Source organism: Paramisgurnus dabryanus, chromosome 1 (genome assembly GCF_030506205.2).
Source record: "Paramisgurnus dabryanus chromosome 1, PD_genome_1.1, whole genome shotgun sequence".
In the NCBI taxonomy this organism is placed as follows: domain Eukaryota; kingdom Metazoa; phylum Chordata; class Actinopteri; order Cypriniformes; family Cobitidae; genus Paramisgurnus; species Paramisgurnus dabryanus.
In genome coordinates this window covers 54,802,317-54,823,930 of record NC_133337.1, presented here as the reverse complement: position 1 = coordinate 54,823,930, position 21,614 = coordinate 54,802,317, and the positions used below count along the sequence as shown (strand labels likewise).

The window sequence follows — 21,614 nt, the reverse complement described above, 5'->3', positions numbered from 1 at the left end:
GCCTATAAGAAAAATACGTTTTATAAATAAATCAAAAGAGCCTTAATCAGCCATTTGTACTTTTTGTATTGAATCTGATTCAGATGAATCATGAAGGGGATCGAATCAGATTAGCGAATCGACTCCTCGTAGCACTGTTTACTATTCCTAGACCAGCGCGGCTAGCCTTTTTCCTTTGATAAGGTGAGCAGTATTTTCTTCCTCTAAAATGTGCTGCCTATCGCAACGTTTTGGTGGCATGATTTAATAACTGCATTTTCCACTAAGTTATCCGAATATTGCATGTAAAGAAAAGATTAAAGTAGCACCATAGATATCGAGCTCTTAAATGTAGCAGATTAGCTGTCCAGCTAAACTACTATGGATATAATGCAGTCATACATATAAATCTGGACTATTTTCTACTAAGGCTATCACTACTATATTTACCGTGTTTTCATCATATATTGTCATTGGAGATTATGATTAGGGATTATCTTTCAGGAAGTGTTTTTAGCTGGTCCATTTGTTTACAGACTTGCAGGTCTACTCTGCACAGAGCCTGCAGATGCATGCTTGCATGTTGTGATGTAGCCTACATCATGTAGGTACACAGTCAGGGCCGTCGCTAGAACAGGCAAAAGGGGGCATTTAGCTTTCATGGGGGCCACACTTTTTTATGATATGATTCTTATGGTAACCTGTATTTGAAATAGACCTAGTTCCATATTACTGCAGAACACCAAAACACAATGTTGTCCAACCTACATTATAAAAACAAGACTGTACATAAAGTGTACTCACTCACTATTGAAATGGTTAAAGGTGGTGGGTGGGTCTTAGTGTGAAATATCTTAATAACTTTATCTTTACATTAATGTAGATTTTTTATATGTCCACTCATGTAGATATTTGCGTGTGAGGTCCTTTTCGAGCGTAAACTGAATGAACTTTGATAATATCATAATGGCACCAATATCTAAAACCACAAAAATGTTGATGAAATGTACTGTGACTAACCAAATCCACAAAATGAATATGTTTTGTCATAAATAATAAGTTCACACAATAACCATATGATTGTGGAGGGCAGTGCCCCCCAATGCTCCACCTTGAAAACAGTGATGTACACAATATATGGATATTTTATAGCTAATGCAGACTTAAAGGTATAGTTCACCCAAAAAATGTAAATTCTGTCATTATTTTCTCACTTTCATGTTGTTACAAACCCGTATAAATGTCTTTGTTCTGATGAACACAAATGAAGATATTTTCAAGAACGTTTGTAACTAAAACCCGTAATAAGCCCCATTCACTTCCTTAGTAGAAAAAAAAGAATGCTCATTAAAGATTTGGTTACAAACATTCCTCAAAATATCTTTCTTCGTGTTTATACGGGTTTATAACAACATGAGTGTGAGTTAATATGAGAGAGTTTTCATTTTTGGTGAACTATCCCTTTAACATGATGACATTGCTTGTTTGTTTGTTTTTGTATAGCTTTGCTGCTAAATATTCAAATAGCTTGCAAATTTTCTCCCTGAAGACCTAAGTTGAAAAAGGACAATCCCATATGAAAACCTTTATGCGTAAGGTTTGTTTTCCTACAATAGGCTTTATGCCCAGCTGCACTACTTCCTGAACTTCAGCCAGCTCCTTGTTTCCTGTCTGCCATTATTGGACAAACTGATTAATCCAGGTGTGCCTGACCTCAGTAGTCACAAACAAACTGATTAATCCAGGTGTGCCTGACCTCAGTAGTCCCAACAACAATAATCAGACACACCTGGATTAATCAGTTTGTCCAATAATGGCAGACAAGAAACAAGGAGCTGGCTGAAGTTCAGCAAGTAGTGCAGCTGGTCATAAAGCCTATTGTAAATATTACAGTTGTAATTTTGTCCTGCTTTTGCCTTGATTCAGTGAAACAAGTTATTAGTAGTATAAAACTGCCAAAATACTTGATTACCAATAACAAAATGATAAAATCAAGCATATGTCGTTACAATGCCAAATATATAAAACGTTTCAATTATGCACTAATCACATTCTTTATTTCTAAAGACCCTAGATATCCATTTAAGGGTTAATTATTTAACCTTAAGAAAAACGTTATACAACTCACTGCCTTCACAGTTCACATACTGTATTTATTAATTATTGATTTGTTATATTTATAATGCTATAATCAATATGCAGATGGTTTTACATTGATCAAAGATTGACTGATAAATACCGGTAGCCGTGCAGTAGTGTATTACTAATTATAATACCGTAAAAAAGGGTAAGTTTGTTATATCTGCCTCATGACATAGCCAATATGCAGATGTTTTAAAATTGTCCAAAATTTGTCTATTAAATATTGCCGTCTGCTACACTGAGGCTTCCAATACATTTGTATTCACCATGTTTTCATCATATATTGTCATTGGAGATTATAACTAGAGATTATGTTCAGAAATTGTTGTTAGCTGATCCACTTGTTTACACATGCTTGCAGGTAAAAGTGTAAAAAAATGGCTATTAAATATCGGCGGCTGCTACATTGATGCATCTCTAATGATAATACATTAAAAGTAAATTAGGTGCACTCACAGGTTTACTATATTGTCTTCATTGATATGTAAGTCAACAAGAATGACTGGCTAATCTCAGTTTAGTAGCCTGTATGTATCTCTGTTGTATATTACATGTTTTAGTGAACTAAACACACCTAATGATAGTTAGCAAGTTATTTGTAAAATGTGTCAATCTCATGTGTAAATAGCATATGTATGTGTGTATTTTTGCCCTCACCACAGTAAGCACAAACACCCGCACACCAATTAGACACTTTGTCACTGGAGACTGTTGTTGAAGCTATCCTTGGCACTCGATCTCACTACTGCCTCCCACAGGACCGACCACTGAGTTTTTGCCCCCCTCGCTGGTCAGCCTCAGAGGGCCTGCTGTGAGAAGCTGTTTTTTGTGTGCCGTGTATGTAACCAGCCTGGTTTTGATCTCTCTAACCTCACCCACACAGGGCTGAACAAACAGACTGACACTGAAGAGCATTCGGTAGCATCCACCTGGACGGACTTTCTGGTTTTCGACCCTTTGCTGGTGAGTTAAAATTTCATTTGATTTCTAAGTGGCAGACTCTGGGATGTCTCTCTCACATTTCGGTATGGAGGGGTATTAAGGTGTATTTCACATGCATGGAAACTTCTCATTAATGCATGTCACAATAGCATCATATTGTATAATCTATAATACATTTTAGCTTTGAGAGAAATATTTTCTGATTTAACTATGCAAACAATATGTAAAATACACAAAAGATTCATCCTTGCATCTTCTCAAAGTGGTGTAAACACAGATCAATAATCGCTACAGTAGTTGCCTTCACACAGGCTTTTGTGTAGAATTCACAGCTGCAGGAATCATGTGTTTGGTTTTTAATTGGAGAGCTCAGGTGGGGAGAAGAGCTATTGGGCTCAGGGAGATGGCAGTGTGTATCGGGCCCTGCTGGGCTTCAGGAACCGCAGAGAATACAGAACTCAGCATGCATACAGCCTGACCTTATTACTCAAATGAAAGCAGTCAAACTGATACTGTTTTGCTGTCTTTAGTGTGATTTTTTTTTAAGGTTGTGTTTGGATTTTCTGTTTGCTATTTGTCCCTCCTCTTCCTCTTGGTCTCTGCAGGATAGCGGATCAGATCTTGAAACATGAGCTCTGTGGCAGTGTTGACTCAGGAGAGTTTTGCGGAGCACCGCGGTGGGCTGAAGGATATTGAGATCACAGGTATGACAGCTAGTTGATACCTTCATCTTCATGAATTGGCTTGGCAGTGGTTATTTGTGCTGCTATATTTTCTGGATGAGTAGTTCTTTTATTAATCACAATTATTATAAAATCATTAAATCTTTATGATGGAAAAACTCATATTTTGTACTGTTGTTATTAAAAATGTGTTGTTGTGTATACACTGGGAATCCTTTAAAGTCCTCCTGTAGTTGATAAGTTTATCATTTAAAACTACTCTTTGAGCATCATAATAACAGTAATTTCTTCATGCTTTAAAGGAAAACACCACAGTTTTTCAATATTTTACTATGTTCTTACCTTAACTTAGATTAATTAATACATATGTATCTTTTTTCAATGTGTGGATTTAATCTTTTTACAGCGTGCCGTGAATGTGTTAGCATTTAGCCTAGCCCCATTCATTCCTTAGGATCCAAACAGGGATGAATTTAGAAGCCACCAAACATGTTCCACGTTTTCCCTATTTAAAGACATGAGTAGTTACACGAGTAAGTATGGTGGCACAAAATAAAACATGTCGATTTTTAAACGGATAAAAAATGAGAACTATATTGTATGGCGGAAGAGCACTTAGAGTTTGCAGCACTTTGACTTCGGCTCGCAGTAACAGTATCACTCCTGACTGCTCCACCTCTCGCTCAAACTTTCGTCAATACTGCGCTACACTCTAAAAACAAACGTTGCTAAATAGCACTAAATGTGCTTCTTGGCTCGTAATCATAGAGGAATCATTTTTATTCGTATATAGCACCTATGAAGAACCATACAGGGGTCATATAGCACCACTGTAGCACCACACATGGTTCTACATAGGTGCTATAAAGCACTTAAAATGGTTCCTCTATGATTACGAGCCAAGAACCACTTTTAGTGCTATTTAGCACCGTTTGTTTTTAGAGTGCAGAGGTCGAAGTGCTTTATCCCTTTTTGGATCTTAAGGAATAAATGAGGCTAGGCTAAATGCTAACACATTCACGACATGCTGTACAAAGATTAAGTGCACGCATTGAATAAAGAAAGGTATGTATTAATTTGTTGAACATAGTAAAATGCGGTGGTGTTTTCCTTTAAAACAGCTTGAATGCCCCCTTGTACACCCTCGCCTTATTTAGTATACTCGGGTCTATATGCTGATTAGTCCCCGCCTCTACTCAGTTGCACAGCTCGGACCATAAAAATATGTGAATAGATATATATGTAAATAGATGCTACATTCAGCAGTTTCAGGGACATAAAAGTCCGGTTTCACGCAATGCATCTGTGAACTGTGTGTTTGCAGCACTATTTTTAGCGCTGATGTTAACAGGTGGAGCATTCACACTGCATATGTGAGCATCACAGAAGCAAAACTAAAGCAGCTCTGCTGCAATCGTTTTAAGTGCCGATGATATTTATGGATCGAACCACTGATCCACTCGTTCAACTGTGATGATGTGACTGGTTACATGTTTGTGCAGCAGTTTTTAGACCAAATTTATGGAGAAAATATTTACCAATTGTGTTGAATGATGAATTTGCACATGGTTTGTCTTAAAGAATATTAAAACATCACAAAGACATACAGGTAAAAAGCAGCAATAAAAGCTTGATTTTCATCACAGGGGAACTTTAAAAGAAAATAAATAACACTGGAGCAGTTTTATTCTCAAGAGAGTGTGTCATGAAATAATGCAAAGATAATAGACAACATACAGTACCTTTCAAAATAGTCTGACATGCAAATAGCATTACTCTTATGAACAGATTCTTTTAATGAATCAGAATCATTCAAAAAGAGTCACTAAGACTTGTGTAAGCTGTTTGAATGAGTCAACTGACTCACATGCTGGCTGCGTCATTTAGAAAGTTCTTGTTTTGTTACTTAATTTACAACTATTTAATTACCAACACTTTTTAATGATACACACAATTTACATTTATCTGAATGAATTGTAAATGAAAAGAAGTCAGTATTGAAACCAAAATATTTGGTTTTGTCTGTGCTTAGGTATTGTCCCAGAAGATGAAGCATATGTACCCACCTATCTGGAAGCCTTTCCCCCATTACCGGACAAGGGTTCTCCAGGAGAAAGGACTGGTGAGCCTTCAGGTGCCTGGAGCAAAATCCGACCTATCAAAGCCTCTGTCATCACTCAGGTAACAACGTGGATGGTTTGTGCAACTATAGGTCGGGTAAATGTTCTTCATGCCAGGCCATATCTTTTGATCATTTACTCCCTCAATGATTCACTCCCTTCTTTGTTGCCTGTCTGCCCTATCAGGTGTTTCATGTCCCATTGGAAGAGCGGCGGTATAAAGACAACAGTCAGTTTGGTGAGGGTGAGGAGGCGAAGGTGTGCCTGGATATCATGCAGAAGACTGGGGCACACATTGAGCTTTCTCTAGCCAAGGACCAGGGTCTCTCTATCATGGTGACTGGAAAACTAGAGTCAGTTATGAAAGCAAGGAAAGAGATTGTTGCCCGATTGCAGACTCAGGTGCCGGATATTTGCTTTTCTTAATAAACTTGTTTTTCTGTTTAGTACGCTGTCAGAAAAAAATTGGCCCAAGCTGCCACTGGGGCAGTACCCTTTAAAAAGTTTGTACTATATACCATTAAGATACATATAGGGACACATTTTGTTCTAATATGTACCTTTAAGATACTAATTTGTACTTTTGAGGTACAAATTTGAATTTTTAAAGTACTGATATGAACTCTTTAGGTGCAAAGGTGTACTTTTTGAAAGGGTATCAATCCAGTGATAGCTCGGGACAATTTTTTGACCATTTTCTCTGACAGTGTAGTAGTAAATTATAAATTATAAATGTCTCTGTGCAGGCCTCAGCGACTGTGCTTATCCCGAAAGAACACCATCGGTTTGTGATCGGAAAGAACGGTGAGAAGTTACAGGAACTAGAGCTAAAAACAGCCACCAAGATCACTATCCCCCGCTCCGACGATCCCAACGGCAACATCCGCATCACTGGTACCAAGGAGGGCATTGAGAAAGCTCGCCATGAAATCCAGCTCATCTCTGCAGAGCAGGTAAGCATTATTGTGAGGTAAAATGAGATGAAAACCAAATACCGACCAAGAACACATTCTTCAAACATAAGCCTCTTTATAACCTGCCTTAGGATAAGCGTGCAGTGGAACGTATATCTTTTGAGAAAGCTTTTCATCCATTCATTGCTGGTGCATATAATCGACTCGTTCAAGAGCTAACTCAAGAAACCGGGGCTCGTATAAGCATCCCACCTCCCAGCCTTCCTAAAGATGAGATTGTTATCACCGGCGAGAAGGAAGCGGTCGCCATGGCTGTCACCCGTATACAGGCCATCTACGATGACAAGGTGATTTCATTTTTTTAAGTTACATAACACAGAAACATGCATGTTCTGATATTTTTGACCTGACATTCATGACAGTCCTTTTATTCTCCACAACCAGAAGCGAAAAACGACCACAATTTCAGTCGAAGTAAAAAAGTCCCAACATAAGTACATAGTAGGCCCGAAAGGCAACACCATTCAGGAAATCTTGGAGAACACGGGGGTGTCTGTTGAGATGCCTCCTCTTGAGTCCGCCTCTGAGACCATCATCCTCAGGGGGGAACCTGATAAGCTGGGACCAGCCCTCACACAGGTGTACGCCAAGGTCAGAAGATGGATGTATGAAAGCTATTTAGTTTGGGCAGAGCTAAATGTTTTCAAAGAAAACCAGCATAGGCAGCTGTTTACAGAGTATTTTGGCTGTTTCGCAGGCTAAAAGTGCAATAGTGGTGGAGGTGATTGCTCCGGCCTGGCTCCATCGATTCATTATTGGAAAGAAAGGACAGAACATCGGCCGCATTACGCAGCAATTACCTAAGGTAGGGAAAGTGAAATGATGTGTCAACATGAAATATGCTACGTATTTACACTGTCAGAAAAATAGTCAAAAAATGCTGCCTAGCTGTCACTGGGGCGGTACCCTTTGAAAAAGTAAATTTTTGCATCTAAAGAGTTTATGGGTCAATGAAGTGACATTAATTATTTTGTGTCCGTATGGTTCAATTAAATGTAAAAGGATTAAAATTTCAAAATTAATTTGCAGATTACTTGTATACATTCTCTTTTTTTTAGGAGCAAGTTTAAAATTTCTGGTTTTGTTTCATTTTAAAAAGAATATTTGAGGTAAAAATTGCAAAAATGTCAATGTGGTGTAACCGGTCTGTGTCGATTGATGTTAACTAGTATTTTTTTAAATGAACATATAAATATATATAAAAAATGTGGAACAAAATATAATCATCTAGTTTAGTGTAAAATTATTTTTTCCATACATTTTTACATAATTTGTCAAAGATTATTTAGAAAACAGAGCTGTTTTCACTCGGCATATGTCAGGACAAATATTACAAAAACGCATTAAGATTTACATTTAGAAATAACTAATAAAATGATATTTTAAAATGATTATTTTAATGGTTACACTTACATGCCATCAAGGTGGATAAAATATTTAATATTTCTCATTCTTTGGCACAATTGGCGGTTACACCAGTTGACATTTTCAGGTCCATTCAGTCTTAACTGTCATAAAAATTATGCAAATGTAATTTTTTATTGCATAAAATTAACGGAATACACTATGTGCATTAAAATAAACCTGATGCGTGCTTTTAAAACAAGTTTTTTAAAAAGATTTTTGAATTTCTCATCTTGCCAAACCGTTTTTGTCTCTGACCCTTATATTAGTACTGTACCCCAAAGATGCATATTGGTGCCAAATGTATACATAACTATATCTAATTGAAACATATTAGGACTTTTTCACGGGTCCTGCCCGAGTGACAGCTACAGTAAGGACCTTTTTTTTTTTTAATTCTGACAGTGTAAAATATTGTATTGGCTAAACTTGCACTTAATAAATAAAGGCAGCCTTTTTGGCCCTGATTATGAAAAAATTTCGCAGGCATCATTATGTGATATTGTGTCATCACTAGGTGCATATAGAGTTTACTGATGGAGAGGAACGTATCAGTTTGGAGGGTCCAACAGAAGAGGTAGAACAAGCCCAGGCTCAGATGCAGGAGATCATCAAAGATCTGGTCAGAGAACTTCATATCTCTCATTATCAGTTCAAGAAAAACTTAAAGGAGCATTTCACGCGTAGAAACATTAATCTTTATTGAAAGTGTGTCATATTTGTAGTCGAAATGTAACATACTTATAAAATATGGTGCATATTTGACCGAGAAAAGGGGTGTTTGTAGTCTCACCCCTTCAACAAAGAAATAGGACTTCCTTCTTTCAATGATGCAAAATGATGATTTTTACATCATTGAAAGAAGGAAGTGCAACACTGAAATCTGTATTTCTCCTGTCTCAGCGCCAACTGAGAAAATGATGCATGACCATTCAAAAACATGACTGGGGTTCTAACTATACAAAGCTTAATGCAAATGGGTGAAGTGTCCCTTTAAGACTAAGCTATGTATGATAAGAACTTAATCTGAATCACATAAGCTTTATGATGTTTACTCTGCAGCTTAAAACTGAATTTTTAAAATGTAAGAATACCATTTTGTTTGTTTAGATGGCAAAAATGGACTACGCAGAAATTAACATTGACCAGCGGTTTCACAGACATCTCATTGGCAAGAATGGAGCCAACAGTAAGTCAAAACCTGTTCTGCATCGTTTGAATAGTTAAAACACGAAACACAGGGAATCTGACACAGCTAGAGAAAATTGTGTTTAAATAGTCAAATTGTAGTTTCACACCTTATTAGATAAAAGGCAGCACGGAATTGTCTACATGCCACAGTTGCAAATGTTCTACTCCCTATTCAAATAAATATATATTTCACAGATCTTCACATGACAATTGTTTATGTTCCAATTTGTCCCATTATATTACCTTATCCAATCCAATCTGTTCAAAAAGGATCAATACAGTTTTTAACAGAAAAGTACAATTTATTGATAAATGAAGCATTTGGTGCTCTTTCCAGTAAATCGCATAAAGGAGCAGTATAAGGTGTCAGTAAGGATTCCTCAGGACTCTGAACACTGCGGTCTGGTTCGTATAGAGGGTGATCCTCAGGGAGTACAGCTCGCTCGCAAGGAACTATTGGACATGGCCCAGCGTATGGTGAGACATGTGTAAAGCACAGTCATTTGTCATAAGGGTCAATTTTTTAAAATAAATAAGGTTTGCATTGATGTATGGGTTTGTTTTTTAGAAAAGAACAATATTTAGCTTTTTAAGTTGTCCAAATTAAGTCCTTATCAGCACTAATGATAAATACATATTTGAGATATTTACGAAAGGTATTTTACAAAATATCTTCATGGAACATGATCTTTAATATCCTAATGATTTTTGGCATAAAGAAAAATCAATCATTTTGATCCATCCAATGTATTGTTGGCTATTGCTAGAAATATTACCGTACTACGTATGACTGGTTTTGTGGTCCAGGGTCACACATATCTAAACTATCTTTTGGTAAATTTGTCATTGCACCCTACAGTTCTGGATAGGTGTCAGTGTCCAGGTCTGGAGGGGGTGACTCTATCATTCAGAGTAAAGGTCCAACACACCTGGTTGGAATTTTTGTAATTCAAGTAATTCTAAACATAGACATACAGTACCCAGGTTGAACACTTTGACACATTTCTCCCATACGTCACATATGTTATATTAGAGAGGATAAAAAGTGAACAGGGGTGCTGCGTTTTTTCTGAATAATAGATCTTTTTTAGCTAGATCTGGTGTGTTTGATTGTTGTCGGAGCTTGAAAGTGGTCCACCGCACTGGAGTTTGGCACCTGGGGTTTAAAGGGGACATGAAAATCTGACTTTTCCGTGTTTAAGTGTTATAATTGGGTCCCTAGTGCTTCTTTCAATGTAGAAAATGTGAAAAATATCAACCCAGTTACTTAGTAGGGATCGACCGATATGGATTTTTCAGTGCCGATACCGATTTTTGTTTCACCAGCCTTAACCGATGACCGATACAGGCTGCCGATTTTCTCGAGCCGATATTTGGAGCAGATCCTACTTTTGCTCACTCAATTTACATCATAAAAATGATGTAAATAAAAATGGCATGTTGTTAAAAAGAGATGTTATTAGTTTGGATAGTTCTTACATTTATTTTAGTCTAGGACTAGTCTAATCCCTGTCTGGGAAACTGCCCCATAGAGATGAGAAATAAAAACCAGCTTTGTTCAGCTATGATCAGCTGTTAGGCCGAGCTTTCGATGTTGTCATGGAAAGGTTGGTTGTTTTTAGTCACATGACCTGCAATCGCTTGCGGCTTCCAGCACTCTGTCTGTAAATAATGCCGGAAAAAAATCTGCGAACACGGAAGCCATGCCGATAGACATAAAACTTGCAAATATCGGCCCGATATATCGGCCGGCCGATATATCGGTCTATCACTATAACTTAGTTTTAAAGGTAAACCATTCTCTTCAAGCATGTGAAAAATAGGTCATTGAAATTTGGCTCCCCTTGTGATGTCAAAAGGGGATAATACAGCCCATTAATCTGCACTATCCAACCACGACACTGCCATTTAGTAAAGAGATCAGCTCATTTGCATTTTAAAGGACACACCCAAAACCGGCACAATTTTACTCACACCTACAAAGTGGCATTTTTAACATGCTGTAATAAATTATCTATATGGTATTTTGAGCTAAAACTTCACATATGTACTCTGAGTGGGGACATTAAATATTTATTTGACATCCAAAAAAATGTCTTCTTTAAGATACAGAATTGTTTCCCATCATTGTGCTATTCATATTTTTAAAGCCGTTTTTCAGGCTTAATTTTACTTCTGGCATTTGTGGCACTCTAGGAAAATGAACGAACGAAGGATCTGATAATAGAGCAGAAATTTCATCGTACAATCATTGGACAGAAAGGAGACAAGATCAAAGAAGTGAGGGACAAATTTCCTGAGGTAACAACAGCTTTATTTGTTGTGTGTTTTCTAATATGAGGTCGGAAATTTTATAGTTACTAGACATGCGCAGATATAATCATTTGAGCTGACCACATTGCACACATTTTAAAATATACCAGGTAATGTTAGATTTGATTTTGGATGCATTGGTCTTATTTTTGCAGGTCATTATCATCTTTCCAGACCAGCAGCAGAAAAGCGACATTGTGCAGCTCCGGGGGCCCAAAAACGAAGTAGAGAAATGTGCAAAGTTTCTGCAGAAACTTATCACTGAGCTGGTACTTTCCACCTTTATATTTTTTTCTGCTTACAGAAATTACCTCCCCTTAGTTACTACAAGTATAGAGCACATTTTACCCGCTCTTTACATTCCTTTCAGTTTTTCTGTGTTGTTTTCACACAAAGCTGGTTAAGATAGTGTTTCAGTTTCTAAAGATATTTGACATTGACTTTCAGTGTGTAATTATATGTTTTTATGTTTATCAGGTTGAGAACAGCTTTTCAATATCTGTACCCATCCCCAAGCAGTTTCACAAAAACATCATTGGCAAAGGAGGTGCCAACATCAAAAAAGTAAGGAGATTTTTAATCTTACCATTTTGGTTCTTCTAAGCTCATCATATCTGTTTTGTTACCTTAACCCTGGAGAACCCAAGAAGATTTTGGGTAGCAGCAATTAACAGCGGACAAATTTGACCCCATGGGTTCTCCAAGGTTAAACATTGTGCTAATGGTAACGTGTTTCTGTATAGATACGTGAGGAGACCAACACAAAGATCGACCTCCCAACAGAGAACAGCAACTCTGAAATGATTGTGATCACGGGGAAGAAGAGTAACTGTGAAACTGCACGGGACAGAGTCCTGAGCATAAAGAACGAGCTTGTAAGAAAAAGAAAATGCTGGAAAGCAGTGATGTTATTCTCAGTCTTTCTTTTCTTCTCATACTTTAAATTGGTCTTCCCAGGCCAACCACAAGGAGACAGAAGTTTCCATCCCAGCCAAGCTGCATAACTCTCTGATCGGATCGAAGGGCAGTCTGGTGCGGTCAGTGATGGAAGATTGTGGTGGTGTCCACATCCACTTCCCTGCAGAGGGCTCAGGGTTGGACAAGGTCACCATTCGCGGTCCTGCAGAAGAAGTGGAGCGAGCAAAGAGACAGTTATTGCAGCTGGCGGAAGAGAAGGTGAATTGAAGTTATTTAGAGAACCCCTCCATGAAAACTTTGATCCAGTAATTAAAAAATTTCAGATTTTATTGGCAATGCCAAATAACCACATTTAGAGATCTAGGGGTGGTTTCCAAGACAGGGATTATGTTTGAGCTGCCTTAAATCTTGCCTGAAATATGTCACTGCCATTGATTTGTCTCAAGATGCACACCAGTCATGTTTTTGGTAAGGTATGTTTATAAAAACTACTTAAATCTCCTAATATAAGTTAGGCCTAGTCTTGGCTTAACCAGTGGTGGCCGGTGACTTCTTTTTTCGAGGGCGATCTATGCGAAATTTGTTACAACATGTATATAGCCCGTCTTGTGTGTGGTTCTTAATTTCAAAGTATGTGCTCTGCGCGTCGAGTGATCCCATGTGCATCACGTGTCTTGTCAAAATAAGTGCCTGCTGCAGACGCATCTAAAGGGTTATGATAAAAGAGACGCTCACGTTTGCCAGATACTCGCATAATCTCATGCGTAATCAGAGTTTACTGTTAAGGGAGTGTCTTGCGTGTATTTTGTGATTGTGAGCATTTCTTTTATCATAAACGGTTTTGACGTGTGTGCAGCAGGCACTTATTCTGACAAAACACATTGTTATGCGCATTGTTCACATGACGCAACAAACACATATTTTGAAAACACGAGCAACACACATGACACTCCGAACACATATTTTGAATTTGCACCCCTCGGATGAGCAGTCACTAGCCGCCACTGGGCGTAACCTAAACCCTGTTTGGGAAACTGCCCCTTAGAGTGAATATAATATATTCAAATGCCCCTGCAGTCACTTTGTGGACCTAAAAATTGAGAAAAACAAGAATAGGAAGATCATTGTTATTGTAAAATTGTCTACAATATGTAAGACATTTGTCTTTTTACCACCAGCAAGTCAATAACTTCTCAGTGGAGCTTCAGGCCAAACCCGAGTACCACAAGTTCCTGATAGGACGTGGAGGAGCTAACATCCGTCGCGTGCGAGATCGAACCAGAGCACGGATTATCTTCCCCTCACCAGACGAGCCAGATCAGGAGCGTATTACTATTGTGGGAAAAGAGGAAGCCGTACAGCTTGCCCAGAAAGAGCTGGAGATCCTCATCAAAAACCTGGTAAGACAAAAGCTGTGTATTTAAAAACAGCACTTTTTCTTAAAAGGGACACTACACTTTTTTAAATATTCTAATTTTACAGCTCCCCTAAAGTTAAATATTTGATCTTTACCGTTTTGGAATCCATGCACACTCAAAAATAACCAGAGTGTTTCAATATTTTTCCTTTTTAAAACTTGACTCTTCTGTAGTTACATCGTATACTAAGACAGACAGAAAATAAAAAATTGCCGAAAATAGTCCCATCCGTAACTTTCGATAGCAGGGGACTATTTTCAAGCACTGCGTAATATCTTTGCGCCTCCTGCATCCATGTTACAGCAGCAAAGTCCTTGATTATTACGCCAGAATAAGAGTATAGTTCCTAGCCATATTGGCCTAGAAAATCACAACTTTTAATTTTCCGTTGGTCTTCGTATACGTTGTAACTACAGAAAAGTCAAGTTTTAAATGGGAAAAATATTGAAACTCTGGTTATTTTTTAGCACGATGCTAATGGTCTAATCAGAGTCAATGGACTGTGCTAAGCTATGCTAAAGTGGTAGTGCCAGACCCGGAGATTGGCTGAATGGATTCCAAACGGTAAAAATTAAATGTTTAACTCTAGGGGAGCTGGAAAATTACATTTTCAAAAGTAAAAAATTGATTGTTCCTTTAACTCTTTCGCCACCATTGACAAGTTATCTCATCAATTAAGAGATAACGCGTCTCTGCCAATGGCGAGTGTTTCCGGCTTTCCGGAATACCGCTATTATCCGCAACTTATAAAACCTGGAAGTATCGCTCTAGGGCAAGCAGCTGTATGTCCGTGTATGTTTTAAGGATCCCTCTGAATCTGATCTCTAACAAAGTCCTTTACAAAAATTTGATTATCTCAGCTGTTTGATCAAAATTTTGTGTTTTTGAAGAAACCTACCCATATTTGAGAGGTGATAAGAAGAGAACTAATGAAGGTAGGATGAAATGTTTTTTTTTTTTTGAAAGCAGAGGGTCTGTTCTTTCATTTGGAATATTGTATGTTTATATATTTAAAGAAGAAAATTTTTTTCAGAAAGACATTAAACTTTTGTGAAAATCATGAAAAATGCTGGCGCTGGCTGGCAACTTAAAAAAAAAACCGTTGGCGGCGAGAGAGTTAATTTCAAGCTTTTTGAATTAAGCTTATATGTCCTTATCTTTCTGTTTATGATGATCTACAACAGGATGATGTCATTGAGGACACTATGGTCGTGGACCCCCGGCATCATCGTCATTTCGTCTGTCGCAGAGGGCAGGTGCTGAGAGAGTTGGCTGAGGAGTATGGCGGCGTGGCCGTTAGCTTCCCGCGCACAGGCAGTTGCAGCGACAGCATCACCATCAAAGGACCCAGAGATTGTGTGGACGCTGCTAAGAAGCGCATTCAGGAGATTGTTCGAGATCTGGTTAGTTTTGAATTCAATCTGGGTGACTGGTTATATACTGATTGTATTGTTGGGATGTAATGAAACCCTCATTATATGTTAGCATTCCTGTTTTTCTCAATACCATTTACGTCACTCTGGCTCACAGGCATGCATAACTTGAGACAAAGACCGGACCTATAAAAGCCTTGTGACCAATCTTATCATTTTATGAAAATCCTGACGGTGGCACAAAAATTCACACTTAAACCCACCAATAGCAACTAACATTTTATGCATTTAAGAGCCCTCCAAAACATCCGAGCATTGGGATGGGCTTATTTGCTGCTTGTGAAAGTTTTATATGGTCAAAATACAGTCTGAAACATTTGATACTTATTGGCTGCTGGTATGTCAATCAGGAGTCGCAGGTGAACATTGAAGTGGTGATTCCCCAGCGGTACCACAGGGCCATCATGGGACCCAAAGGTTGCAAGATACAGCAAATAACACGAGAGTATGAAGTCCAGATCAAATTTCCAGACAGAGATGAGTCTGCAGGTCTCAATAAAAATTCATTTGCTTTTTTGTTCCATTTTGACAAAATGTTATATAAGTGTTAATGCTGGTCATTGTGGATGGCAGCTCAGGAACCTGTGTCTCAAGAGAACGGTGATACGGACATCATCCCTCGGAAGTGTGACATCATCACCTTGACAGGACAGGCGGAAAAGTGTGAGCTGGCGCGTGCAGCCTTGCTCGTAAGGAATTCATTTGCACATCCTTAGGTCTTGTTTTTCCTATTATACTATACTTAGGATTGGTTATCATTCTCATATCCTCTTCCTGTAACACTCAAGGCACTGGTTCCTGTGACGATTGATGTTCAGGTCTCCTATGACCTTCACCGTTACATTATAGGACAGAAAGGCAGTGGAATAAGAAAGATGATGGAGGACTATGAGGTATCTAATCCAAACCTGGATTATTTATTCATTCAACGTTCCATCTGCAATTTTGATCATAAAGGTTTTATAATTTGTCTGTATTGTGCCGTCATAGGTGAATATTTGGGTTCCTCAGCCTGAACAACAGTCAGATATCATAAAGATCACAGGTCAGGTGCCAAGTGTGGAGCGGGCCAGACATGGGCTGCTGGAGAGAGTCAAAGAACTACAGGCCGAACAGGAGGATCGGGTACTGCATGAATGCACTTTAAGTTTTCATGTACAGCACATGAAAATCTTGTACATTTTTTTTAAATGATGATTATTTTTGCTTATAGGCTTTACGAAGCTTTAGGCTGACGCTCTCGGTAGACCCCAAATATCACCCTAAAATAATAGGTCGTAAAGGATCTGTAATTTCCCAAATACGCAAAGACTACGATGTGAATGTGCAATTCCCAGACAAGAACGACGAACAGCAGGTGCGTATTCCAGTAATGCTGTTGTGTCTTGAAGGCAGAACGAGACATTTCCTCATGCTTAACTCAAACAGGTTCTTCATTCATTCTTTAGCTCTTTTTGTAACTCATACCTAGCATACCTTTCATCTGGTTTGATCTCTACCTGTCTTTCTTTCTCCTCTAGAATATAATAGTGATTTCTGGGTATGAGAGGAATGCTCATGAGGCCAGGGAGGCTATAGAGCAGCTGGTGGCCTCCCTGGAAGAAATGGTAAGTGAGGACATCCGGCTGGACCGGCGCGTCCACGCTCGCATCATCGGAGCACGTGGCAAGGCCATCAGGAAGGTCATGGAGGAGTTTAAAGTAAGAGCATCTTGTGAACAGTGACGCAAGTATAAAATATACTTTTTTAGGTAGTGTTTTATTTAATACGAATGCGAAAAAAGACAAATCTGGACTATATTATCATTTAATACACAGAATATATACCGTAGGGGCCAAAAGTGATGTCCAACTTTGAACAGTTGACATCTATGCCCTTTATTCAAAATGATTATTTTCACACTACAAAATATTTTCACGAAAAAAGGATCAACAAATGTTAATAAAATATAAAAATTGTGGTCAGTGTATGCTATTACCTGTGAGCTTTTTTGTGTATTTGAAATAAAACCTAGATTCCCTGATACACTGTGGTTTGTCTTTTTTGGCAATTTGGTCGCAAGGGGCCTAAGGGGCGGATTCCTGGACAGGGTTTAAATTAATCCAGGACTAGGTCTAAGTTATATTAGGACATTTAAGAAGTTTTTACAAACATATCTTACATAAACAATAAGGTATGTTTGTAAAAACTTCTTAAATGTCCTTAAGATATAATTTTTTTTGTATTGAATTTTACACAATATATGGCAAAGAAGGCTTATTAATTACATTCTTGATTGCAGGTTGATATACGGTTTCCTCAGCCAGGTTCTGAAGATCCAAACAAGGTTACAGTCACAGGTCTACCAGAAAATGTTGATAATGCCATTGACCATTTGCTCAACTTGGAAGAAGAATATGTGAGTGTATCCAGGAAAAATCGATAGATAATATGGATAGATAACATTTGGTGGTCCTTTGATGGTTTTACATTGAAACATTGTATGTCTCTCAGATGTTGACCGTCACGGAGACTGAGACTATGGCAGCTTATATGAAGCCTCCGTCCAAGGCGATGGTGACAGGAGGGAATGATGATGATAAAGCCCTTGCTAAAGGCTTTGTTGTACGGGACGCCCCCTGGAATGCACAGGGAAACAAGGTTAAAGATAATCTGATATAAAAATTGACTAAACATGGGGAACTTTGCAATGTATATTACATTTCCATTTAGGCATTTAGCAGACTCTTTAAAGCCACAACATTAAGATTTTCACCAATAGAGCTCACTTTTGAACACTAACACAATAACAAAGGCGAAGCTTAATCATGTTCTTGGATGATATGTTTGATCACATTATCTTATAACGTGTAGATGTTAGATGCTGCATAACCGGCACATGTTTGTCCAATCGTGTTGCTATAGTTTCTACAACCAGAAACCGAGGATAGCACAGATATTAAATCAGTAAAAGTGCGACAATTACAAGGGAGACAAGGGACGGGCCATTACCGTATATTCCGGACTTTAAGTAACACTTTTTTCATAGTTTGGCGGGCACTGGAACTTATAGTCAGGTGCGACTTATACATCAAAATTATTTCATATGAACCAAGAGAAACCATTACCGTCTACAGCTGCGAGAGTCCGCTCTATGCTGTTCCTTTATTTATGTAATTCAATGGATTCAGTGATGACTTCAGGACCTTTTTGAACTTGATTTGGCTTGTCGTGTTAATTTACCCTATTCAGCCTCTAGGGGTGTCACGATTCTCCAAATCCTCAATTTGATTACATTTTTGATTCTAAGGTCACGATTCGATTCTCGATTTTTAAATTATTATTATTTTTGAAAGACAAAAAAAATATGCCATTATTATTATTATAGTTTCACATTAACATGCACTTTGCGTGCTTTTCCTCACATGGGGGTTTGTGGGCTTCCCTTTACGCGAGAGAGCTTGTAGAGAGAGGTTTCCTTCTTGCACGCACATGGACTTAATGCACGCGTCTTGGACTCCTTCTAGCATCTGAAATAAAACTGGTGCGTCATAAGCAGCTGCGCTTCTCTCTGTCTCACGTGCACGCGCTCTCACATCTATCCGAAGTATAAACATAAACTAAAGTAGTAATCCTTACGTATTTGTTCAGTTGTAAGCGTTTCATGCGAGCTGAGGCAAACTATCCCTTTTGTTTAAAATATAACCCGCTGCATCTTGGTGGGTCTCTCGCGCACGTGCAGAGAGCCGGGCTTTGTCCGAAGGCAGATCACTAGGTAGTAATTCTGTTTATGATATGCATTACAAGGAGTTGTAGCAATACATCCCTTGTGTTTAAAATATAAATCGCGTTCCGCTGGACCCATGTTTTTAAAGGCACCTCTGAGAGGTTTATTTTCCCCCGCTTGACAAGCCGACCGGACGTGACATGGGGACGTGGCAGCATCGACGATCCCATTTTTTTATTCGAAGTTCGAGGTTGTGACTTAATTTCGATCGATTTCTATTTAAAATCGAAATCGTGACACCCTTATGACAGCCTCGCAGGTATGTTTGATATGCTAATGTGTATCGTATTGTGTATAAATAACTGTTTATGTTACTTTAACATGTACGGAAATCTATTCAGGCTGCTGTTCTGTGCTATTGTTTAGTTGAATAACTTGCCTTTCCAGATTAAATTTCTGTTCTTCCGCTTGGATTTTGTGAAATCATTTTCTAAATAAACGCGACGTATAGTCCAGTGCAACTTATATATGTTTTTCCTCTTCAAAACACATTTTTGACTGATGCGACTTATACTCCGGAGTGACATATAGACTTATCGGAAAATATGGTATTTAAATTAGGGCTACATAACAATTAATTGCAACTACTGTAATGATTTGCAAAATAAAAGTTTTTGTTTACATCATACAGTACATGTGTGTGTTGTGTATAATAATTATATGGAATGTGTTTAAAACAGGAATTTCTCAAATCATTCTTAAAAATCATTAGGAACTTTTGGGATATTTAGGTACACAACTGCATTAAATATATCACACTGTGGAAGTGGTTTTGGACATTTTATTACAAAAATCTTACATATTGTGGCTTTAATTCAAATCGACTTACAAAAGTGAGGAAAGAGAAAAGCAAAAATTTGTCATAGGCAATAGGATGGGAAATGCTATACATAGTTATTTTTATGCTTACAAATTTCCAATGTTTCTTACAAAGGGCATAAATGTCATTTTGTCAAAATTTTGTTTTTGATACAGAAATGTTTCAAATGACTTAATGGGAGAAAAATGTAACAGTGTGCGAATCGGATTTAGATTTATACTTTGATCCTGCACGTGTAATTATTAAATGTGTATGCATTTATCCACTCTTGATACATTAAACTACAATGTTTTTACATTAAACCCAACATCTAAAATACAAAACAATGATTAACTGTTGTCAGCATCCTTGTAATCGTGGCCTTTTTTCTTTTTTGTGCCTTCCAGGCACCTGACATGAGCAGTGCAGAGGAGTTCCCAACATTCGGAGCTGGAATAGCACCAAAACAGACGTCTGCTTGGGGACCCAAAAAATGAATAGACATTTTCTGACTAGATGTCTCTTCAGAGCTCACCATCTCTTTGGTACTTGAAAATGAGAACATTCCCGTGTTTTTTGGTTTTGTTCTTCTCCTGGTGCCCTTGAAGGATCGCCTTCACCTTCCTTTGCCGGAACATTTGTGGAAAGATGTTTTTAACCCTTCTCTGTCCACAGATGGTCGCACTTCAGCTAGAACATCAAGTGGCAGTGTCCTCATCCACCTGTTGTTTGTAAATAGTCAATTTGAAGATGGGTGACTTTGATGGTCAGGTGACTTGTATACATTTATTTCTTGAACCATTTATGGCAAGAGGACCCCTAGTTCACTGTGTATGAGTTTATTTTTGAAATCCTTGATAGTTTTTACTGTTTTTAAATGTGCACTCTGCAGCAGCCTTTATTATGTACTGTAAAAAAGATTCAGATGCACTTACAAAACTCTCAATACTCAAGGCTGATCAATACTGAACTTTTGTTTATATATTTTTTGTATTTATTAGGGTATTTATATGCCTGTTATTTATCGACTTTGCTCAATGAATGATTACTATTTTAGGTATTATTTAGTTTTTTGTGCTTTTAAATTAGTTTTTTGTGTGGTCCAAAGTTTTTTCAAAGACTTCATGTGATTTCTGTTTATTGAAGTCAAAGGTTTATGAAGGGATTTGCAGTTTGCATGTAAAGTCAGTTTTACTTCACTTGTAGTTTTTACAGTTCATCAGAAGTGTAGGAAAGCAGGTTTGTGGTTAAGATGGTATAAAGTTGCATTTTTTCAAGACAAAACTGTAAGTGGGAATATTAAATCAGTTTTTTAGAGTCAAATTTTTTTAGAAAAATTACCATTTCCTCATAGTTTTTTTAGTATATGATAGAAAAAAGTCCTAGATATGTAAGCCAATCACTTAGCAGTGTTTTAATCATAAGTTTTGATGGAAGGTCTGGCCTGTTGAAAGTTGTGGTAAAATATGGAAAGCTTACCTTTGATTGTTTACACAAAAACATGTTTGTCATGAATGCAAATTGCTGGTTTT

General features: G+C 37.9%; 1 protein-coding gene across 1 annotated transcript; it reads left to right on the top strand.

Moving 5' to 3' along the window:
- Positions 1–119: 119 nt before the first annotated feature.
- hdlbpb (high density lipoprotein binding protein b) lies at positions 120–21,405 on the top strand. Its single transcript, XM_065242372.1, has 28 exons — positions 120–183; positions 3,005–3,084; positions 3,669–3,767; positions 5,779–5,927; positions 6,053–6,268; positions 6,613–6,819; positions 6,912–7,127; positions 7,225–7,431; positions 7,538–7,645; positions 8,762–8,866; positions 9,355–9,433; positions 9,773–9,912; positions 11,632–11,736; positions 11,904–12,017; positions 12,226–12,312; positions 12,492–12,623; positions 12,706–12,924; positions 13,845–14,066; positions 15,269–15,487; positions 15,868–16,006; positions 16,091–16,206; positions 16,306–16,410; positions 16,508–16,642; positions 16,731–16,874; positions 17,038–17,217; positions 17,799–17,915; positions 18,011–18,157; positions 20,490–21,405. Exons 3-28 carry the CDS (start codon positions 3,692–3,694, stop codon positions 20,577–20,579), a joined length of 3,774 nt encoding a protein of 1,257 aa, XP_065098444.1. The 5' UTR covers positions 120–183; positions 3,005–3,084; positions 3,669–3,691; the 3' UTR covers positions 20,580–21,405.
- Positions 21,406–21,614: the final 209 nt, after the last annotated feature.

Bases quoted from the DNA above. Each gene is read 5' to 3' on its own strand.
- hdlbpb (XM_065242372.1), top strand. From the start codon at position 3,692: ATGAGCTCTGTGGCAGTGTTGACTCAGGAGAGTTTTGCGGAGCACCGC. The intron at 7,128-7,224 runs GTGATTTCATTT...CTCCACAACCAG, and splicing joins AGGCCATCTACGATGACAAG to AAGCGAAAAACGACCACAAT. The intron at 16,207-16,305 runs GTAAGGAATTCA...GTAACACTCAAG, and splicing joins TGGCGCGTGCAGCCTTGCTC to GCACTGGTTCCTGTGACGAT.